This window comes from Nelumbo lutea, chromosome 1 (assembly GCF_056320005.1).
Source record: "Nelumbo lutea isolate HS-2025 chromosome 1, American lotus-T2T, whole genome shotgun sequence".
NCBI classification, from domain to species: domain Eukaryota; kingdom Viridiplantae; phylum Streptophyta; class Magnoliopsida; order Proteales; family Nelumbonaceae; genus Nelumbo; species Nelumbo lutea.
Genome location: NC_142684.1, coordinates 80,638,700 through 80,660,772, shown reverse-complemented (window position 1 = coordinate 80,660,772; position 22,073 = coordinate 80,638,700). Strand labels below are relative to the sequence as shown.

Sequence of the window (22,073 nt, the reverse complement as noted above, 5' to 3'; positions counted from 1 at the left end):
TTCAAGAATGATCCTTGAAAATATGATTTTCTAAATAGGGAATTCGATTCCCAGTTGAAGGGAAAAAAATTGAAATTCGCCCCTTTTATTCTGCAATCTTGGGCGTCCATGTGACAGATTTCCTATCCCTTCAGTAGTGTGGGCTAGGAAATGCAACTTGAGCTTCCTAGCCAAGACCACTAAGGAAAAGGCCAATTTCTCCACCTAAAGATATCGGGTCTCAACATAGTATAGAACTTTGTTGACATAGTAGATAGACTTTTGCACTCCATCTTCTCTGAACAGTACCAAGCTAATGTCCTCATCCTCAACTGAGAAATATAAGTACAACATGTCTCCCGGGAGTGTCCGAGTGAGGAGGGGAGGTGAGGCGAGGTAAGACTTCAACTCTACAAAGATGCGTTGACACTCTTTCATCCACTAGAAGTTCTTCAGTTTCTTGATGGCCTAGAAGAAAGGTAGGCAAGAGTCGATTGACTTCGACATGAAGCGGCTGAGGGCAGCCACTCGACCAGTAAGTCTTTGAGTTTTCTTTGTTGGACTAGCCTAGAGCTCGGTGCATGCTCAACCTATGAGTAATGATCGAATGGTCAATTCCGGGCATGTTAGCGGCAGACCAAGCAAAGACGTCGACAATAGTCTTGAGGAAACTTACCAACTCAAATAGGCTTTCTGAGGGAAGGTTGAATCCAACACGGACAATCTTCTCAGGCTCGGCCTCGTGTAGGGGAACCGAGAATAGGTCCTCGGCCGACTGGCCACAGCTCATTGGTTCCTCCCCGAGGTTGAGGCCCTCCAATGGTAGGGCGTCCTTGTTCTTACCCTTCAGTGCATTGACGTAACATTGGTGGGTGATTTGCTGATCCCCCTGAATGACTCTGACGCTATGCTCAGTGGAGAATTTGAGAATGATGTGGTAGGAGATGGCTGCCTTGAGTGCATGGAGGTTTAGTCTCCTAATGATGGCATTGTAGGGGGAGCCGATCCTCACGACCAGGAACTCGTCATCCTCATCACCTGCCAAGGCTCTGCCTCTACCGTGACGACTAGGGTGATTCTTCCTTCTGGTCTTACCACATTGCCAGAGAAGTCAATGAGTTGCACATCAGCGGGATGAAGGAACTTGAGCACCAACTTCATTCTTTGGAATGTGTCATAGAAGAAGATTATGATCAAGGAGACGTTGTCACTAGAATCCTCTTCACCAAAAAATTTGCGACGACAGAAGTCACTACGAGTGTGTCGTCATAGGGGACTGAGATCCCCTTCAAGTCCTCATTTGTGAACGCGATGGCTTCTTCCTGCTTCGGCTTCTTGGGAGCCACCTGAGGTCGAGCCCCTGGCAATGACGTCTATGTCACCCACTAACTGTTGCTACTACTACAAGGATGAGGCACCAGCCTCGCCCCCCACATACTACTTCAGGTGGTCATAGCAAATGAGGGACCCTATTTCATTTTTCAACTCATAGCAGTCCTCAGTGTCATTGTTGGTGTCGCAATGGTACTTATAGTACTTCTTCGGGTTTTCCCTCTTGAGGTTCCTCTTCATCTCCTTGGGCCACTTCACGTACTTCTCCTTCCCAACCAAAATGAGGATCTTGTTGTTGTTGTTGTTGTGTATACTGGTTGTAATCCAGGGCCGAGGCCATTGGATTCTTGTTGTTGTTGTCATTGCGGCCATCTCCATTCCTTCTCTTTTTCTCTAGACCCCCATGTGATAGTCAGCCTCTCCTTCTTGGTGGTCGCCGGTTGAGGCCTCCTCAGCGACTACTGAGCACTTGAGGGTCGAACTGGGGAGGAGACCGTTGATGGCAGTGTGCATGGAAACCATGGAGTCGAGGTCTCAAACCTCGATCTCCTCCTTCTTAAGGCGGTCGATGTATGACCACAAGCTCTCGCCACACTTTTGTGAGACGGCCATGAGGGAGACGACGCTCTTCTAGCATTGCTTGTTGTTGATGAAGTGGGCAAGGAAGAGGCTTGCAAACTGTTTCCATGAACTAGCGGAGCGAGGAGGGAGCCCAAAGAACCATCGGGCGGCTTCTCTTTGAAAGTCGCTTGGAAAGTCCAACACGTTAGGGCGTTGGAGTATCCATAAAGGAGCATGAGCTCCTTAAAACTTTCTAGGTGGTCATCCGGGTCAGTCATCCCATCGTACATTTCGAGCATAGGTGCTTTGAAGTGTGGGGATAGAGGCTCAAAGATGATGTCCAAGGTGAAGGCATCCATCCTCCCAGACAGATGAGTCTAGCAAGCTAAAGCTTCAGCTCGGCTCTCTCTGACTTGGTGGAACTCTTCCTTGACGTCACTGAGCTACCCCTTCAGGTTGACAATTTTCTGGTCGAGGGGGCCTGGGCCCTGTCCCAGTCCTCTCAAACTCGGTAGGGGTCAGCCTAGATCCCCGAATACTCTAATGTGGGCTTGCATCCATTTCTCCTAGCCCACCTATCACTCAAGAGGTCTCGAAGGTCCAAGACACGGGATGGAGAGGCATGACATCAGCCCTCAGCCCTCGACAGGGGGCTGTGATGGCCTGATTGCCTGCCTTCATCCTGGGAGTTCTCTCTTCAGTGGTGGTCACAAGACTATGCTGACTCTTCCCCTCTTTGACTAGGGGGTTGTGAGGTCCTCGATGGTTGACTAGTGCGCTGGCTACTATTAAACTCTGAGGGGTTGGCCCTATTGAACTCGACTGGGCCGATGGCTAAGGGGTCTGGAGACGCTCGCTCACCATGGTGCCCCAGGCTCCCGATAGGGTGGCCTCCTGCTAGGTGCCCCACCTCGTCCAGCCTCTGCATGAGGTTGTCGAGCCATTCAAGGACCACTTGAAACTGGTCCATCGTGACCAGGTTCTAAGCGTTCCTAGTGTTCCTTGCCATGTTGGTTGAATATTAGGCTTAAGAGTTGATTGTTTTAGTTATATGAGAGTTTAATGAAGGAAGTCTTAGTGATGTTTCCCACAGGCGGCACCAATTATTGCTAGCCAAAATGGGCCGAGGGAAAGACTGTTAATTCACTCTTGAGCCGAGGTGTGGTCGAGTAGTCCAAGGCCTAAAGTGGTCGAGGGCTAGTAGGCCTGTCCTACAAAGAGTGAAGAAAAGAGAATGTCAGAGGCCCCCGATTGGTACCCGAAGTAGAGACTCTGACTGTCAAATTAGTAAGAGGAGGGTGCAAGGTGGACGAGGCCTGAGGTGTGAACATTCAAACGAGGCCACAAAGGAAATCAGGAATTCTCATGTCCAAGTTCTCAAGTTCTAGTCCCTTACCTTGAGGAGGTTATCTCCTATTTATACTTAAGGCCGTTTAGAGATAGGTGGGCTCAGACAGTTTGAATGCAGTCGGTACGCGAAGAATACAAGCATCAGAAGTCACCAATTGCGACCGCACTACTGGTTCCAGAATACACACCAAGCTCAGTTCCTTGCACGCCTTAATTGAATCCGCTCTAAACACCGCCACCTCACACATGCAGGCCCGCTATTGGGCAGGGCCACATACACGTACATCAGATTGTAAAAATGAGAGTCCTGAGAATTGATGCCAAAGAAGGCCTAAATAACTTCATAATTTACTCGTAATGTGTATGGCTTCTATCTTATTTCGGGCTGGGCTGAGAAGTTGATGAAGTATGGTTTGTATTTGGTTGTGTGGAACCATGTCGGTTGCGTTTTTCCTATAATTTTATTTTTGTGCTTTTAATACTAGTTAATTAATAAAATTTAACTAGAGTAAATTAAGGGGTTTAAAATATTTTCACATTTTATTTTAACTTGTACTGTCACATAATTTAGACGTAACCTATAAAAATAAAAACACAATTGACGTAACCTGAAAGTTATTGTTAAGACATACCCTGATACAAAAGCATGAAACACATGTAGCCAAGCCTAAGACAGAGAACCGTATGTATTTTTCCTCTAAGATAGATACATACAGGACAGAAGTTGCTGATTAGTCTTTTGTCATTTTTCTACCACTCAGCCTTAGTTTATGTTAAGTGAGAGGTGAGGTGGAGTCCAACTCTTTCTGTATTTCATTTTGTTTTTTCTATTCTTTTCTTTTTCTTTCTAACTATCGGCTGAGACCTGGTTCGCTATGGTTAAGCTCAGACCCAGTTTGGCCTATCCGAAACTTCAATCCAAGTACAATCCGGATTTTATTTATGCAAAAGAAATGTGAGAATTCAGCATCCGAATTGAATTATGAAAGAAGGGGAAATTCTTGATTAGTATCATGTATTTTAGGCTAAGTGTTACTTCAGTCCCTAAACTTTAAAATGTGAAAATTCAGTATTTGAACTTTCAAAATGTGTCAATCTAGTATTTGTCGTTAAGTGGCATTTGAAAAGATATAAATGCCCTTCAAGTGTCATCTATTTTTTTTTTATCAACCATCTAAACATTGATAAAAAAAAAAAAAAATTAACCTGACCCCAACTTTATTGAATAGAAAAGGCAATGATTTGAGACAATTCATTTTTTATCAATGTTTGGATGATTGATAAAGAAAATTAAATGACACTCAAAGGCTATTTGTGTCTTTTCAAATGCCATTAATGGATGATTGACCATAAATACTAAATTGACACATTTTAAAAATACATTTACTAATGAACAATTTAAAGTTCAAAGACCAAAGTAGCACTAAGCCAAAATACAAAATACTAATGGACAATTTTCCCTAAAAAATTCTAAATTTATTCATTTGTTTCGATTTTCAGTTCGATTGGACCCATTAATATTAAATCCAATTTCAGCTAAGATTGTGCCTCATACAACTTTGATTCAACACAAAATCTGGCAACTTCTATTAACAGCAATCCATGTCCATTATATTATTGCAAGTACCGATATAAAAAGATACAAAGCATTTCGATCCAGGGTGTGATCATGGGCAGGCCGTGCTGGTCAAACTATGGTCGTGGCCTGAACGCAAATGGCCAAGCGGTCCAAGCCTAGAAGGCCGGGCCGGGCTGAAAATGATCACCATTGTTTCGATATTGTTCTCAACCCAAGTGCCGATCCTTTTTACAGAAAACAAGGAGACCGGGATGACAGACAACCCATGAATCTAACATTACAAAACATCTAGAAGCAAAAATTGAGGTCGAATTTGACGAAACATCCAGAGTTCGGCAGTTACCATAATTGGTTGAAGAGATCCATGTTATCGTCACTGTAGAAATCTAATACACATAAAGGTTCTACTGGAGGGAGCAGAGAAAGTGGAGGCACAAGATCAGACTCTACCGAAGTCTCGAAAAAGATCTCATCGATGTAAGAATTTCCTGCCAAAAATGGTTCGGTCCAGAAATTATAATAGGCTTCTGGAAATGTTTCTGGTAAAGTGATATTGTCATCCTCGAACCAGTGTGTGCCATTTACAGCTGCAGAATCACTGGAAGGTAGTTGCGAGGATGATGGAGAGCTTCCTATTTCATCCATAGGAACATAAGAGAAAGGCGCATCAGGTTCCAACTCTTTCATGTCATTAACCCCGGCTTTGCATTCAGAAATCTCATGGGAGTGGAGATTGTTTTCTGACATTTGGTTCAACCGTTTCTTTAGGTTAGTGTGCCAGTGGTTCTTCACTTCATTGTCTGTTCTTCCTGGTAATTTGGCGGCAATCGCTGCCCATCTGTAAATAGACTAACATAAGATTTCAGGAGTTCTCTAATGTTTATTTTATTAAATATTAGTATTTTGATAAACAATCAGACCGTACTTATTTCCCAGAGACTCATGTAAGTTCATGATGAGTTCATCTTCCCCTTCGCTGAAGAGACCTCGTCTAATATTCGGTCGCAGGTAATTAACCCATCGGAGTCTGCAACTCTTGCCACACCTTTTCAAACCTAAACACAGAAACCAAATCAATAAAACGAATAAATAGGAGATGATAATCCAAATATGGGGAGTATTACTGCCATATAACAATCAACCAATTCATTCACTAGCTGTCAAAGAACATTGGGTCTTTTTGAAAAATACAAGTTAATGAAGCTGTCACCGTTAAGCAAGTAGAATCAAGCTATGTGGAAAAAACAACCATCGATTTTATTAACTAAAGATTTTTTTTTTTTCTTTTTTGGAGGAGAAGGGATGATTTCAAAAGAGAATCCAGTGCACTAAATTCAACAGACCCGCCACTTCATCTTTTCGCAAATGAGGAGATGATTGAGAAAAAAAAAGGATTAATTATCAAGATGAAAAACACCAAGATGACACTCAGGGCAATACTCTTGACAAAAAACTAATCTAATTACTCTTGTTTACATGTCCTCCTACCAGCAAATCTTGGAAGCTCACGCCAGTTCCAATGGCCATATTTCTTAATATAATCTGTTAACTTCTCGTCTTCATCTGGCGTCCATGCCCCCTTCTTCAATCCCGTTTTCTCACAGTAGCCAGTCTTCACCATCTCCGATAGAGAAAAGTATACACTGGTAACGTATTTATTGGTGGCAGCAGATATGTGATCACTGATCTGTCTCTCCTAAATTATTTAAGTTGCGGCTCAAGCTCAAATCTGAACATCACTCTGTGAAATTCAATTTATAGCATTCATCCAAGGAAATCCCATGATCAGCGTCGTATTTCAAATAAATTTACACTGTAAAATGCCATATTTTCAAGGCAAAGAGGGTCCCTCCTGGAATGTGCAACTAATATTAGAATGCCATTTTATTCAAACTGTGAGGGACCCTCCTCGAATCTCTGACGACCTATATTTGTTTGCTTTCTTCAATTTTAACCGTGTTCCGAGGTGGAATATTAATATAAACAGTCTACAATTGCTGATACTGATAGCATTATAGCAATCCGGCCGTCCGGGGGCTGGGCGTGTTGAACATCATATTTTTGAACAATCTCTTATCTGTATCCTAGCTTGTTCCTAGGTGGATGATTCTAAGAAGGATGACGTGAGTGACGTCATGGATGATTCTAAGAAGGATGACATGAGTGACGACGGGCCATGGCGTACCTCATGGATGATTCTTTTTTTTTTTCTGTTTTAATACCAAAGCAGGTAGTACATCATCATATATAAAATATAGGGTATATACATATACATAAAGTAGCTAGGTTCTTTCTTTATCCAATAAAATACGCAGGTTAAAATTTCCAGCAGAGTACAAAATAAGCTAGAAAAGCTACAAGCTTTCACACGAAAATTTCTTACTTGGAAAAAGTTTGAATCAGAGTAAGGGTCCTTTCTAGTCGGGAGTCGGATGATCCAGAGAAGCCTAATACTCTTGAGGCATGTTTTAGGAGAGAAACATAAAATTGAGGGAATTTTCTGTCAAACTTTCCCTCAATTCTCTGTTTCTCTCTTATTTTTTTGTCAAACCAAAATCAATCTAACTGATTAGAATTTCTCTAAGTGGCAATATATACTGGGTCCAAAAGGGGTCAGCAGATGAGAATGGCCACTTTGTGAAAGAAAATGTCTATGCCTCTATGGTAAGTATTCAGTCCAGCTCTCCCAATGCTTTGGATGGTTGGACCTGAGACATTAATTAACTTACTGGTAGAAATAGCAACGGGGCGGGTAGGGGGAGGAGGTATGGGGTGGGGCAACCCATCACTGTTTCCTCAACTTTCGTCACCCAAAGCAATTACCTAAAAATACATCAAATCAATAGGGTATTCTAGAAATAGAATTATGGAATTCTAAGGTTTCAAAAATTAGAATAAATAGAAAAGTATTTTAATAATTTGTATCAAATCTATAAATTATTTTGGAAATAGGCTTAGGATTTTGAAAATTAGAGAAAATGAAAAAGTATTTTAATAATTTACCACAAGATTTGGGAATTATGATGGACTCCATCCGATTTAAGATTGGGAAGAACTCACTCTATTCAGGGTGGGGGCAAATTGATGCCTGGTTTTATGGTGAAAGTTGCCATCTCTAATTGTTGGATCTTGTTGATGACTTAGTTATCACAATGGTTATTTGGCACCCCTCCAAATGGTAAGTCGTGGAATGAAATCTGTTAAACTGCAAGCCCTCTATGATATGGTCAATGGGCCTCACGTGCACCCTGTTCTACTCCGCACCTAACTCTTCTAGTATGTAAATGTAATGCATAAAAAATTAAAGAAAAAAGTTCATATTTTCATCCTTTACATGCATGATGCAAATTTACCTCAAAGAACTTCACATCTATTTAGACTTTAGATTAAATAAGACATTCTGAAATGATTTATTTATCAGATTGTGTTTAGTCAATAAGCAATTAAATAGAGTGGATGGTGAAGGATTGGAGTTGTGACAAGTAGGGCTGTTCATAAGAATGCCCAATTCGACTAAATCGACCAACCCGGACCGACCCAACCCGAGTCGGCTGGGTTTTCATCAGTACTGGTTGGTTTCGGGTTGGGAAAATATATAAATCAATATATTAGGTCGGTTTCGGTTTTCTTGTGTGAAAACCGAAACCAGCCCAACCCGAACCAAACTAGTCTTCTACTAGTTCGGTAGTTCCTAGTTTAAGTAGTTTCCTACTTAACTATAACTAGTCTTCTACTAGAACTAGAAGGCCCATTAGGCAATTTATCATAGTTTCTAACTTTCTATAATCTTTTACACCAAATAGGCAACCCATTAGGCAATTACAATTAGAATTCAATTAAGTGTCCTTTTGTACAGGAGAAAAACCGAAACCGACCCAACCCGACTCAAACTGACCAGGTCAGTTTGGCTTATTAGTGGGTCGGTTTCGGTTTTCACCTCAAGTAACCCGACCAAGTCGGGTCGGTTGGGAAAACCCCAATAAACCGACCCAACCTGACCCATGAACACCCCTAGTGGCAAGAAACAAACAGGGATGGGAAATTCCAATTTGTCTTAGCAAGGATAAATATTGGAGTGTGTTCGATCAACCTAGGAAAGGCAAGGGCAGTATTGGAAGCACATCAACCTGTGATGAAGCTTAAACATAGAAGCTTGACCATTGAATGAAGGAGATTTAGGGCCTGCTTGGTTTGCAGGAATAGGCGTCTGGAATCAGAATCGGAACGAGACATTCTAATTCCAATTATTTGGTTGGGTGGAAATGGAATTCCATTCTCATTCTGAGTGGAACAACATTCTCCGCATTTGAGGGAATGGGATTCCTTCCAAAATCGGATTTGGTCCTTACAAAATTGTGTTCACACCATTCTCACAGTCTTTTTCAATGGTGTAATAAGAATATCTCCCCATGAATAAAATGATAAAGTATGGAGATGTTCCCAATGCAAGGCTGAAAAGGGCTGTGGGAACAGTGTAAACACAATTTTGTGAGGACTGAAAAGGGTGGGTGACAAATGCAAATAAACGCTTATTCGAATAAGCATTTGTTTTTAAACAACACTCTCAAACTTGGCCTAAAATGGGAGCCGGCAGCTGCTGGTGTGGAAATTTATTTACATTTGTCTTAAGCCTTGTTCGCTTTTAGGTAAATTACTTACTCAGGTAAATGCAGTTACCTGAGTAAGTTTTTCTTGTGAAACACTTACCCGGGTAAGTGCATTTACCCATGTTCTTTTATTTCACATGTAAATAAGGCAGTGATCATTTTAGGCATAAAAATCCGTTATTAAAAGGGGTATTTTTGTTCCATTCAAGTGTTGGCAACTTTCTCCCTAGGTGGAAAAGTTATTTACCCACCTAGGAGATGGGTATCACGGATAAGTAATACCCAAAAATATAAACTTTCCCTGTTCCCCACATAAATATGAAAAAAAGAATATAAGATTCTTGGTCAATGGAAACCAAAATACCATTGACCAACTTTGCCCCCTCTCAAAATCTGATAAAAAAAAAAAAAAAAACGCCCTCTCAATGACATCTAGGTAAGTCTATCCCCATAAAGTGTGGTCCATTATTTTTCGTGGAGAGAAAGAGTATGAGATCATCAATTGTTTTTGTTTTTTTTTTTTTTTTGAAAGGATGAGATCACTAATTGTTGAATAGCATGTATTGATTACTATATACTATTTTATCTACTAAGAACAAGTGGCGATAAATAATTTTATTTAATCAATTTTAACACTTATCAAAAGCCCCGGATATATATAAAACAGGGATCGAATAGGCTGACGAAGACCGTGAGAGAGATTCATGTGGTAGATCTAAAGGACTTAGAGAGGGAGAGAAAAGTCCTGGTGGACCATGGTGTGATTCATTGCAATTAATAAAGAAATAAAGTTGTGTAGAGAAGAAAGCAACTTGACCCAAATAGGCCACATTTTTCACCAGTTCACATATAGGTGGAAGAATTTTGAATGGCATATATAGACTAATGATGCATCAACTGCACCACAAAACATAAAATCCTGAACTATTAATTGTTACAATTCTTCTCTCTTCTCCTGCACGACGATCGACACAAGAATAAAACAAAACAAAAAAAAATCAATACAAAAACAAAAAAAAAAATCAAAAAAGACATCAATTCTGAGACAAAAACCCAAACAAGGTTTTAGCATATGGAAGCAAGGACAACCCATGGCAAAGATCACGTGTTCGCTATCCATATTAGAATTTCAACATCTTTGACTTGTAGAGAAGACTCCATTCCCCGTCAACTGGATTATTTCATTTGGTGGGGCCGGAGACTGAAACGGAACCTTAGAAGTTAGAAATGAATTGGGTCCACCCTATTATGATGGATTCCACTCCCCAAGGGCCAACTGGCCGAGGGTATTTTCACACTCAAAGGGATTTTTCCTTCGCTTTTTTTTATTGATTACTGGTGAATGACATCGTATTAAGTACGGAGAATTAGTGGTAATGTTAAATTTACATTATAGAATTAATAATATTAAATTTATATTTATTAATAGTTTAAATAATTATTATAATTTTAAAAAATATTTATTTCAAAAAATAGTTTTTTAATAATTATTAGAATATGGATAGTTTTTTTTTATTATAATACATAAAGGATTTATGATTAATTGAGATTGATAGAATGTAGTGAGTTGTGGGCTTTAGTAGTAATTTCTCAAAAATTGCCATGTGTCTAACTTTCTGGAAAATGAGAAGGCCACTTATCTGGATGGTGGTAGTGGACTTCTCAAAAAATGCCATGTGTCTAAATTTGATAAAGCCACGTGTTTGAATGGTGGGGGTTATAGCCTAAAAGCCTTTCTTTATAAAGACTTTGGGGGTAATGGCAACGCGAATCCAAAACGGCAAAAGACTTTGCTAACTGCCACAAGGAATTGACGAAGTACCAACCACCAAATGATGGTGTCATTGTTGCCACATAGGATTAGTTATGACATGCTAAAAGGTAGTAGCACACGTGAGTAATGAGGGATTTCAAGGATAAGGAAAGCCAATCTTTGAAAAAATCCTCATGAGACATGTGGCGATACCCCAATAGCGCATCTAATAATTTACAGCAAATCAAATATTCCCTTCCTCAATATGGAGCGAATATCCTCATCTCCTACCTTTTAGGATCTCAAGACCTCTCCCATAAATAGATATCCTCCTCACATTAGAAATCATCAGAGCCTAAGCATTTGTCACCCAGTTCTCCCGAGTACGTCCTAACTCCCTCATTGTACAACCCCTGACCTAAGACCTCCGTCCTTTCAATCTTGTGGTCGTTCTTCTGTCTTTCAAAAAGACCACTCCTCACCCCAGATGATGTAACCGTTTCCGGTCACGTATCATTTTTTTTTTTGCTAAGTACCTCGTCATCTCGTCTGCTCCCAAGTGGCCTATGACTCAGGGCTGAAGTGGATCTCCCTAGTGTAGTGCAACCCAGCTGCTCCCTACAGGAGGTGATATGGCTACCAGCAATGACGGGAACTGAACCGGCTACTTCCTGCTGGAGATGATCTGCTCATCTTTGTAGAAGGCGGGAACTGAGGGATCTGCATGAACTGAATCAGAGAACTTGAGGATGCTTACCCGATGAGGTCACTCCGATGGCTAAGTCAGCACTCAGTAGTGAGATAAGAATGATATTGGAGAATGAGAGAGCTAGAGAGCAGGGGCTACCATCTCTCCCTCACCCCTGGGGGTGAGGCCTTTATATACAAGAGTCCTCGTGGGTTTGGTGGAGCAGTTCCTGGATTCCTGCTTTGAGGGAACCTGCTTTCGTGTTAGGTGTGGATAATGCCACCAACCAGTAAGGTTGCCCATCTCCGCCTGAATCGGGGAGTGGGTGAGCTAATATAGCCGTTACAAATCACAATCCCATAAAATACGGGGTACGATGGTGAGCTCCAAGGAATTATCACGCAGTGGCCGAGCTACCTATGAGGTGTTGCATGATGGAGAGTTGCCTAGTGGCGAGCTACCTGTGAAGTGTTGCATGATGGTGAGCTGCTTGCTGCATGGTGGTGAATTGCCTATTTGTCACGAGGTGCCAGATGTCATAGTGCCACTGGAGGGCCAAATCCGCCCTCATCACTTGCCCCCCACGACCGAACTGAAAGTAACTCGACAAAGGGAGTAGATTTCTCCTTTTGGCCCATAATTCGACGAGCCTGTAAGCGCTGATTCAGTTCCTTAGGCTCTGGGAGTGGCTTATAGTCCACTCTTGTTGATTTTGTCCATGCCAAAGAGGTGACTGGGTCTTAAGTGCCCATGCTGAGGAGGCGACTGGGACTTGTGAATGTGTCGAGCTGCTTGTGAGGTGCCGAGATGACCAGGTGTCGAGCTGCCTGTAAGGTGTCGGGCTGACCAGGTGTCAAGCTGCCTGTGAGGTGCCGGGATGACTAGGTGTCGAACTGCCTGTGAAGTGTCAAGCTAACCAGGTGTCGAGTTGCCTGTGAGCTACCAAGCTACCTGTGAGGTGCCGAGCTGACCAGGTGTTGAGCTGCCTGTGAGGTGCCGAGCTGACCAGGTGTTGAGCTGCCTGTGAGGTGCCGAGATGACCAGGTGTCGAGCTGCCTGTGAGGTGTCGGGGTGACCAGGTGTCAAGCTGCTTGTGAGGTGTCGAGCTAACTAGGTGTTGAGTTGCCTGTGAGGTGCTGAGCTAACCAGGTGTCGAGCTGCCTGTAAGGTGCCGGGCTAACCAGGTGTTGAGTTGCTTGTGAGATGTGGGGCTGATCAGGTGTCGAGCTGCCTATGAGGTGCCGGGCTTACTAGGTGTCGAGCTACTTGTGAGGTGCCGGGCTTACTAGGTGTCGAGCTGCTTGTGAGGTGTTGGGCTGACCAGGTGTCGAGCTGCCTGTTAGGTGTCGGGCTGACCAGGTGCCGAGCTACCTACCAGTTCGGTACTTTAGCCCTTAGGCCCTGGGAGCGACTCATAGTCCACTCTCCTTGACTTTGCCCATGCCGAAGAGGCGACTAGGTCTTATGCAGTGTTGTGGCCCTTAGGCTTCGAGGAGCAACTCGTAATTCACTCCTGAACTTTGCCCATGCTGAAGAGGTGAATGGGTCTTATGTAGTATTATGGCCCTTAGGCTTCGGGGAGCAACTCATAGTCCACTCCTGAACTTTGCCCATGCCAAGGTCAATTGTTAGCTTGGCCTTTGGTCTTCTGGGGGTGAGGAATTCTTTTATTAGTTCGTCAATTCGCGCATGGGCCAGACCACTAGGTCGGTGCCCGTGCCAAGTTGGCGCGTGTGCCAGGTTGGCAGGCCGTGCACAAGTAGCGCCAGGCCGCCGAGTGGGCGCCTTAGAGCTACTTAGTCTATTAGCTCCCTGCAGAGTCTTTGAGTTCATAAAAAATGGAAACTATAAAGCGAGAGCTTCAATTTCTAAAAAGTGAGGGCATAGCTTTCTGGGAGAAGAGGACTTAGCTTTTTGTATGATGAGAACTTAGCTTTTTGTAGCGTAATCCCACAGACGGCGCCAATTGATGTAAGCGTTTCCGGTCACGTATCATTTTTTTTTTGCTAAGTACCTCGTCATCCTGTATGCTCCCAAGTGACCAATGACTCAAGGACTGAAGTGGAGCTCCCTAGTGTATTGCAACACGGTTGCTCCCTGCAGGAGGTGATTTGGCTACCAGCAACGATGGGAACTAAATTGGCTATTTTCTGTTGGAGATGATCTGCTCATCTTTGTAGACGGCGGGAACTGAATGACCTATATGAACTGAATCAGAGAACCCGGGGGTGTTTACCTGGCGAGGTCGCTCTAATGGCTAAGTCAGCACTCAGTAGTGAGCTAAGAATGATATTAGAGAATGAGAGAGCTAGAGAGCAAGGGCTACCATCTCTCCCTTGCCCCTAGGGGTGAGGCCTTTATATATTGGAGTCCTCGTGGATTTGGTGGAGCAGTTCTTGGATTCCCGTTGTAATGGAACCTGCTTTCGTGTTAGATGGGGATAATGCCAATAACCAGTAAGGTTGCCCATCTCCGCCTGAATCAGGGAATGGGTAAGCTAATATAGTCGTTACAAATCACAATCCCGTAAAATGCAAGGTATGGTAGTGAGCTCCTAGGAATTACCACGCGGTGGTCAAGCTGCCTGTGTTGCATGATGGCGAGTTTAGTGGCGAGGTGCCTGTAAGTGCTACATGATGGCAAGCTGCCTAGTGGCGAGGTGCCTGAAAGTGCTACATAATGGCGAACTGACTCATGGCGAGCTGCCTGCTGCATGATGCCTATGAAGTGTTGCATGACGGCGAGCTGCCTGCTGCATGGTTGAGCTGCCTAGTTATCACGAGGCTGCACCTAGTGATTTTTAATATATTATATTATACTGATAGGCTTTAAGGTATCACCTTATGACAGGGACATAAAAAAATTTGCCATTTGGGGGGTCAAGCATCCTTAAAAGATTATAGCCATCAAATTTTACCGATCCAAGCAAGAGGGAAAACTTTTTGGTGGAGTTATGCATAACATGTCTAAATCAAACTGAACCTTGACGAACAAGATGTTTTGGCAGGTTATACAATGTACAATAATGTATTATAATTGTAAGCCGAGAGGTACAACTAGACACCATGTAGGACAACTAAAAAAAGAAAAATGCCGGACCCCACTTTCTCCACGCATACAATTAAATTATAGAATTTCAAATAGCTAGGGTGGTTGTCAATGGGTTTGGAAAATTCAATATTTAATTTAATTTCAAATTAAATCACCTTATATTTGAATGTTAGAACTCGTATTTGATTAATATATATAATTGAATCAGAATATGTATAATTCAATTGACACACCTATTCGTTGATAAGACGACTCGTATAATTAATTAACTCTTATGAGTTGATGAAACACATGCATGTATCTCCACCAAATGAATTTTTATATGTATTTTACAAAAAACAATACATAATATTCTTGGTTGTAATCCACTTGTAAAAAGCAACTTTCAATTAATAATTGTATTGAAATATTGAGATGTGTGACTGTTTGTTTTGATTCGGTGGTTTCCAATTTCCATCTGATGAAAGCTAGAGAGAGGACGCCTATCAAGACTCAAGTAGAAAGCACCTGACAAGAAGACCACGTGTTGAAAAAAAAAAAAAGTACATAAATAAAAGCGTTGTATTAGAGAACCACTGGGGGGAATACATAATTGGCAAATTCATAGAAGACAATCGACAAATGGTATAGTTTTACATATTTGACATCCAGCTTTTTGAGCTCTCAAATTAGTGAAATCACTCACATAAATGACAAAACATCACACTCTGTCGTCCCTGGCCCTAATTAATTAGGTCACAATTGAAATTTGTGATTGTGACCCTTCTCATACTTGGGTTCCGTTTGGAAGGAGTATAACCACAAATTTGTAAAGTGTATTTTTGTATCATTTTTATATTACACACTATAAATTTGTATTTATACTCCTTCCAAACCGAACCCGTGAATCGTCTACCTAGCTATATATAAACCCATTTGCCTGCAGTACCCTGATTCCCCTGCTTCCTCTAGAGAATCTTGGCATCTCTCCATTCTCTACCACAAATCCTCTTTATTCGCATGTGCTATTTACAAAGAAAAAATAAATAGAAATAGTTGTTTGTTGGGATGCCGAATCAATGATAATATACTAAACCATAAAATACTCACAGATGACACCTGTTTCACTGCTTCTATCACAGCCGCCCCATATATTTAAAGACGGGTTTGTCACATTATCAATATTGATTTCGAATTGGGATCTGCTCTTTCACATAGTGCGTCTCACACTAATTTCACAGCCATGTATTGGAATATTTTCCCATGAATTATAAATTTAAGGATGGGAGATATTTTCAATGTGTAGCCAGAACATGCTGTGATATCCCCTTGTCAAAAAATGCTCGGAGTTTCTGATCATCGTCGATTTCAACCTTCTGGCATCTAGCATCTTCTAGTAGGATTTGCAATATTGAATTTCATCTTTGATCTAGTGTCATTGCCATCATGAGGAACAGATGAGGCAGAAAAGATCTAGTGTTATTGCAGAGGTAGGGGGAAAATATCTGCCAGTGGGCACACACCATTATTAAGATATTAAAAAAATGGGTTTTCTCTACATCAATTTTCAGTCATTAAATTTGACCGGATTTTTTTCCAACTTGATCGGGTGGCTTATCCTATTTTCAATTCACCGTGAGGAATGACTGAATGACAAACAACTCAACAAACAGCAGGTTGCTCGGTACAGTTATAATCGCAAGCAGTGGTCTAATGACCAACGTCCACAGTTTTTTGTTTTCAAAGAAGACCGGAACTGATTCTTCCAAATCTGTCTCTACTGATGATGAGAGTTGGAATTGTTATTGCTTTTGGGACTGAAAAAATAATTATTGGATTGGATTGATAATTTAAGAGAAAAAAGGTTTTTAAAAAGAAAAGGGCAATGAGAAGAAAATAAATTTTTATGGGTATTTTGGTAATTTAATGGATTCCATCTGATTTAACGGCTAGGGGTATTTTTCACACGGTAAATGTTCAGAAAGGTATTTGTCACAAATTAAAATATAGGGGGTATTTATCATTAACCATATAGTACAAGGGGGTCTTTGTAATTTACCCTGCTAATTAGGCTACGAAATGGACTGGGGATTTCGCAAGTCTATTTGCATAACAAAAAGAAATAGGTTGAACCTGCTGCTTCAAAAGATATCTGGTCAAGCCCAAAAGAAAAGCTGCTGAACATGACCGGAAAAAGCAAAATTATTCTTATTTTGCAGTGACTTCTGCATCAAATCAAGGCAAAACCAAAGGAGCTTTCAAGTTATATATATGTTCAGCACCTACTTTTAGACCTTTATAGACCATCAACTCGGCAAGACCAGAGCTAGCAAAGCAACCTCCAAAAGTGAAAAGCCCCCCCCCCCCCCCCTTATATAAGAAAGGGGATTGGTAAGTCAAGAACTTAGTAGGCTAGTAGGAGTAACTCCATCCACAAAAAGAACAGCCGAGATGGTAGTGGAGATACGTAGAGTCAAAGGGAGATATTAGGTTGCATATTAACAAGTCGGTAGAAATGTCGATTTCGAGCTAGCATCCACCCCCATTGTACTTTGAGCCTAAGAATTCTGATGCCAGATTGAACCATCATTCTCCCTTTTTTTTTTTTTTTTCCATTCACCTCATAGCCAGGAAAATGTGTGTAATTCCAACCTCAGATTGATGATCAATTTAATTATAAATGATAAAGCTGCATTTAATGAGTACAAAGAGGACATGATGAGAACATAAACGACAGGCATGTATCTTCTAATTTGATGACCCTGACCATTGGTGGGGTGGAGTGGGGTTGAGGCCTTGAAACCAACATATCCATCCATCTCAAGCTTTCACCTAACGAACCTTCCACTAACAAAGACCATTAATTCGACAAAGATGATCCATCGCTCGCTTCCGTTTAATGAAACAGTACTATTAAATGGTTTTATATTAATAATCGGTCGTCAGTACTTTGCAATATGTGGTAATTGATCTCAAATGAATTAGACGTATTGTATAATTGTATTGGATATATAGAAAGTTCTGTCAGATGGCGATCACAATCACAGAAAGGTAATGGATGATTTGCATTTTTGCAGAGAAAAAGAAAAGAAAATTAGTGGATGATTTTATGAAAAAGAGCATTATCAAAGTTTAATAATTAACTGCTTAAACAGATACCAAGTACTACAGCTAGAATAGAATGAGAATGTGTCTGGCTATAATTAATTTTGATATTTCTTCATTCTATGTGTAATTTTCATTTTTTTCCGAACACCCTATTAAGAATTACGAATGGTGCGTAGCAAGCTATGAAGTCTGAATCTAGATGCATGGCAGATAGACAAGTGGGGGATGTTACGTTGATGGGTTGGTTGCGGATACGGAAGCCCCACCCCACGAGTCTGGAATTAATTTGTCCCAAATAGAATTTTCATCAAATGGTTGAAGATATATTCATGTAATCGTCAATGAAGATACCAGATTGATACAAGGGTTCCCCCAGGGAGACCAGAGAAAATGGAGACAGAGATTCAAGGTTGGCAAAGACCTCCAGAAAATCGTCATTGATATAAGCATTTCCTGCCAAATATGGTTCTGTCCAGAAGCTAGCACTAGATTGTGGTAATGTTGTTTCGTGTTTGTCTGTGCCAACTATAACCCCAGAATCAGTGCTCGGCGAATAATAGAGATCACTACTGCAATACTCCGGTGACGATAGCTGGAAACGTTCTACTTCGTCTGAAAGAATACCGGGAATTGATGGTGAGGTTTCGGGTTCTGATTCTTTCTTAAAATTATCGTTGGTTTCCGCCTTGCTATAATCAGATATTTCTTCGGATTGCAGTTTCTCCTTTGTCGACGCTGTAGGATCTTGTTTCAACCGCTTCTTTAGGTGGGAATGCCAATAGTTCTTGACTTCATTATCGGTTCTTCCTGGTAATTGGGCAGAGATTGCAGCCCATCTGCAAACAAAAGAACATCAGATCTCTAACACTATCTTGTGCGACTCAAGAGATTTGTACAGCTGCATAGATACAGCAGGCCGGTTCAATCAGTGGTGAGTGATTAAATTAATTAACAAGGCATTTTAATAAAAAGCACTAACCATCTGAATACAAGAAATAAATCCCCAGTTGCAAGGTGCAACCCAAGAGGAGAAATATTACATGTTTATTAGAAGAAAAGTGAATACTTGGGTTTTCACAAATTAATGGTTTTTTGAGTTTGCAATTGATATAAGTCAATGATCAGCGGAAAACCAGTATAAATTTTTATATTAATTTGCAATAGGTTCAATATTTAGGGAAGTAAAATTAAAGGAGGACGTACGTACTTATTCCCAAGGGATTGGTGTAAGTTGATGATGATTTCATCTTCCTCTGCGCTGAAGTTGCCTCGTTTGATACCCGGCCGGAGGTAATTAACCCATCTGAGTCTGCAACTCTTCCCACACCTTGATAGACCTACAGATCAGAATTAACAAGAGAAATAAGTAAACGTTAGAAGCTATCACTATCATATAATAATACCAACAAATTCATTTACCAAATGTTATAAATTAAGGAAATGCAATCACGTTTAGACGTAGGCAAGAATAAAGAAAATCTAGTTTCAATTCCATTTCAATGGGGAACCCAGCAGACACCAAATTCATCATCGAAACTAGCTATTTCATATCTTTTTATATATCAATGAAGATGATATCGGATTCGGAGAAGAAAAAGTAGAGCATTGATACTTTTTCTACTTATCAAAGCAAGAACCTGGGCAGATATAAAAATTGTAAACGCGACTATATATAATATGCCTGAGTGAAACTTCTTAAAAATATATATATATATATATATATATTATATACTATTCGTCAATTCATCAAAGTGACAACATTTTGTTCATGATCAGTAGGGGAAAAGATGAGAATCATTCATTTATCAACCAAAGGAAAAAAATCAAATCAAAGTGTAAGAAGACCAGATTCTTGTTGATAAAGAAGAAGTCTCTCCCGCATATATGCTATTGCTATCCTATTCCTACCAGCAAATCTTGGAAGCTCGCGCCAGTTCCAGTGACCGTATCTCCTAATGTAAGCAGTCAACTTCTCATCTTCTTCTGGAGTCCATGCCCCTTTCTTCAACTCCGTTTTCTGCTGGGAGTCTGCACTTTTCATCACCATCTCTGTAGAAGAACACTGGCAATTAATTGTAGTAAGGCTAAGGTATCTCCTAATTAAATCCAAGTTCCTCGGCCAAGCTCATTCCTTTAGCGAAAGCAATGCATTTATATATAGAAACCGTCTTAGGTTCCCACCAGAACGTGTTTGGAACAAATATTAATTTAGCATCAGGAGATAAACCTTAACGCTTTTACCATAAATAAAAAAACAAACAAAAAAACACGGCCGTCCCATTATAGAAGGTGTAACTAATATTTGTTTAACCGTCAACTTGCAGTAGAGGCCTTTTTTATTTATTTTATTTGGGCTAAATATAAATTATAAAACCCCCTACGGCCTACCCTACCATGAGGGTGGGGTCAGTGGAGTGGGTGACAATTACTTTTTAAACAAAACACCACTTGTCATTAAGTCTAGAATGCATTAAATTATAAAATATTCACCCAATTTTTCTCCTGACCTTTTTCTCTTTTCTTAAACCCTAATTGATCAAAAAACACCTTCATTTTTTTGGAAGGAAACCGGTTAAAATAACAAGAATTATTTTGCTGGCATAGAAAAATAAGTTTTTATAAATTTTTTTTTTCATTTCATTGATATGAATGTTTATCTTTATCTTAAAATATAAAAATTATCCACTCTTTTCTCCAACAAACTAAGAAAAAATCAAAGGAAACTATAAATATATATACTTCTACTATTTCACCTAAATATTGAATCCGGTCATAGATCTGCAAGGATCTATTAGCGCAATGGAAAAGACTTTAATATTATATTTAGAAAATTAATTGGATCATAAATTGCTCAAATACAAAAAATAATAATAATAATTTGGTGATTATAAATTTTAAACAGGTTTTTGAAGTAAAATGACATAAGTCAAACAGAGAGGATATTTGTTTCAAAATAAAAGTTCAAGGAGTCTTTGTTATAAATAAAAGTTCATGGAATAATTGTCGTTGATCCCTTCTTTATAATTTACCCTTTTATTAAAAACACACACACATCTCTCAACAAACAAACGGTGCTAGTTCTAAGCAAAGCCTTAATGAACACTACCGTTATCTTAAAAATAAATAAATAATAAGGCAGATGATTTGGGTTTGGGTTACTCCTTAAACAATCAAAATGGTGGCAAGTGAAGTAATTTGATACCGTCAGCACTACCTTTAATAATTTAGGTAGAGTGAGTAGAGACAGGCAGGAGTAGTGATAATGTAATATTGAAGAAACAGTTGCCCACGTGCACGAGTTACAATTTATTTACTTATAAATTTTGAGTCAAAAGGAACAATTTTTCTTCATCACTCGCATAGTTTACACATAAAGCGCGCCTATTTTGAATGTTACATGTTTTTCACACACATGTTACATATATATATCCATTCAATCTTTCTAATTAATTTATATTTTTTTCATGTAGATGGCCCACTCTAGTTTTAATTAATTGTACTTTTATTTCTTTTTTATTCAAACCAAAGTTTTCGAATTAATAAAATATGTAGTGACAAAATTACTCAACTATGGTTTCGACTATCCCAGGTTTAGTTTTTGGCTTTGTTTGGCTTGATACAAAATAAGAAAGAATGAAATAGAATGATGAAAGAAAGTTCTTTAAGAACTTTCACCATTTCTACTTTTCTTTTATTTGTTGTATGCCCAACCAAACATAGCCTGAGAGTGTGTTTAAAAAAAAAAATATATATATATATATATGGCTTTGTTTTTTAAACAAAAAGAAATAAATATCTGTTACATCATCAAAACCAATGCTGTCTCCAAACAAATATTTGGCAATTTTGAACAGTTGCTCTAATTTGCATTGCAGCGCGGGTGAAGACAAGGTAGAAGTTCCAACGTGTCACAGAAGATGGAGTCCGTCTCATTCATCGCGTAATCAACTAATTAGGACATCAAGGGGGGCAGGAGCTGGTCCAACCAAATCCGAAATTATGTGTGCACAATACATATGCTCTAAATAATGTTGTCACACACAGTCCAAGACACAAAACTATTTGGATATATTGGGTCACGGGCAG

At 40.2% G+C, this 22,073-nt stretch overlaps 1 protein-coding gene and 1 pseudogene across 2 annotated transcripts; both read right to left on the bottom strand.

Annotated features, from left to right (window-relative positions):
• Positions 1-4,915: 4,915 nt before the first annotated feature.
• On the bottom strand, positions 4,916-6,571 carry LOC148875663 (transcription factor MYB58-like). Its single transcript, XM_088966961.1, has 3 exons — positions 6,290-6,571; positions 5,727-5,856; positions 4,916-5,639 (listed from the first exon to the last, which is right to left on the bottom strand). Exons 1-3 carry the CDS (start codon positions 6,420-6,422, stop codon positions 5,141-5,143), a joined length of 762 nt encoding a protein of 253 aa, XP_088823087.1. The 5' UTR covers positions 6,423-6,571; the 3' UTR covers positions 4,916-5,140.
• Positions 6,572-18,294: 11,723 nt separating this feature from the next.
• LOC148875662 (transcription factor MYB15 pseudogene) lies at positions 18,295-20,034 on the bottom strand (annotated as a pseudogene). Its single transcript, XR_016105187.1, has 3 exons — positions 19,896-20,034; positions 19,195-19,324; positions 18,295-18,823 (listed from the first exon to the last, which is right to left on the bottom strand). The product of XR_016105187.1 is annotated as a transcription factor MYB15 pseudogene (transcript).
• Positions 20,035-22,073: the final 2,039 nt, after the last annotated feature.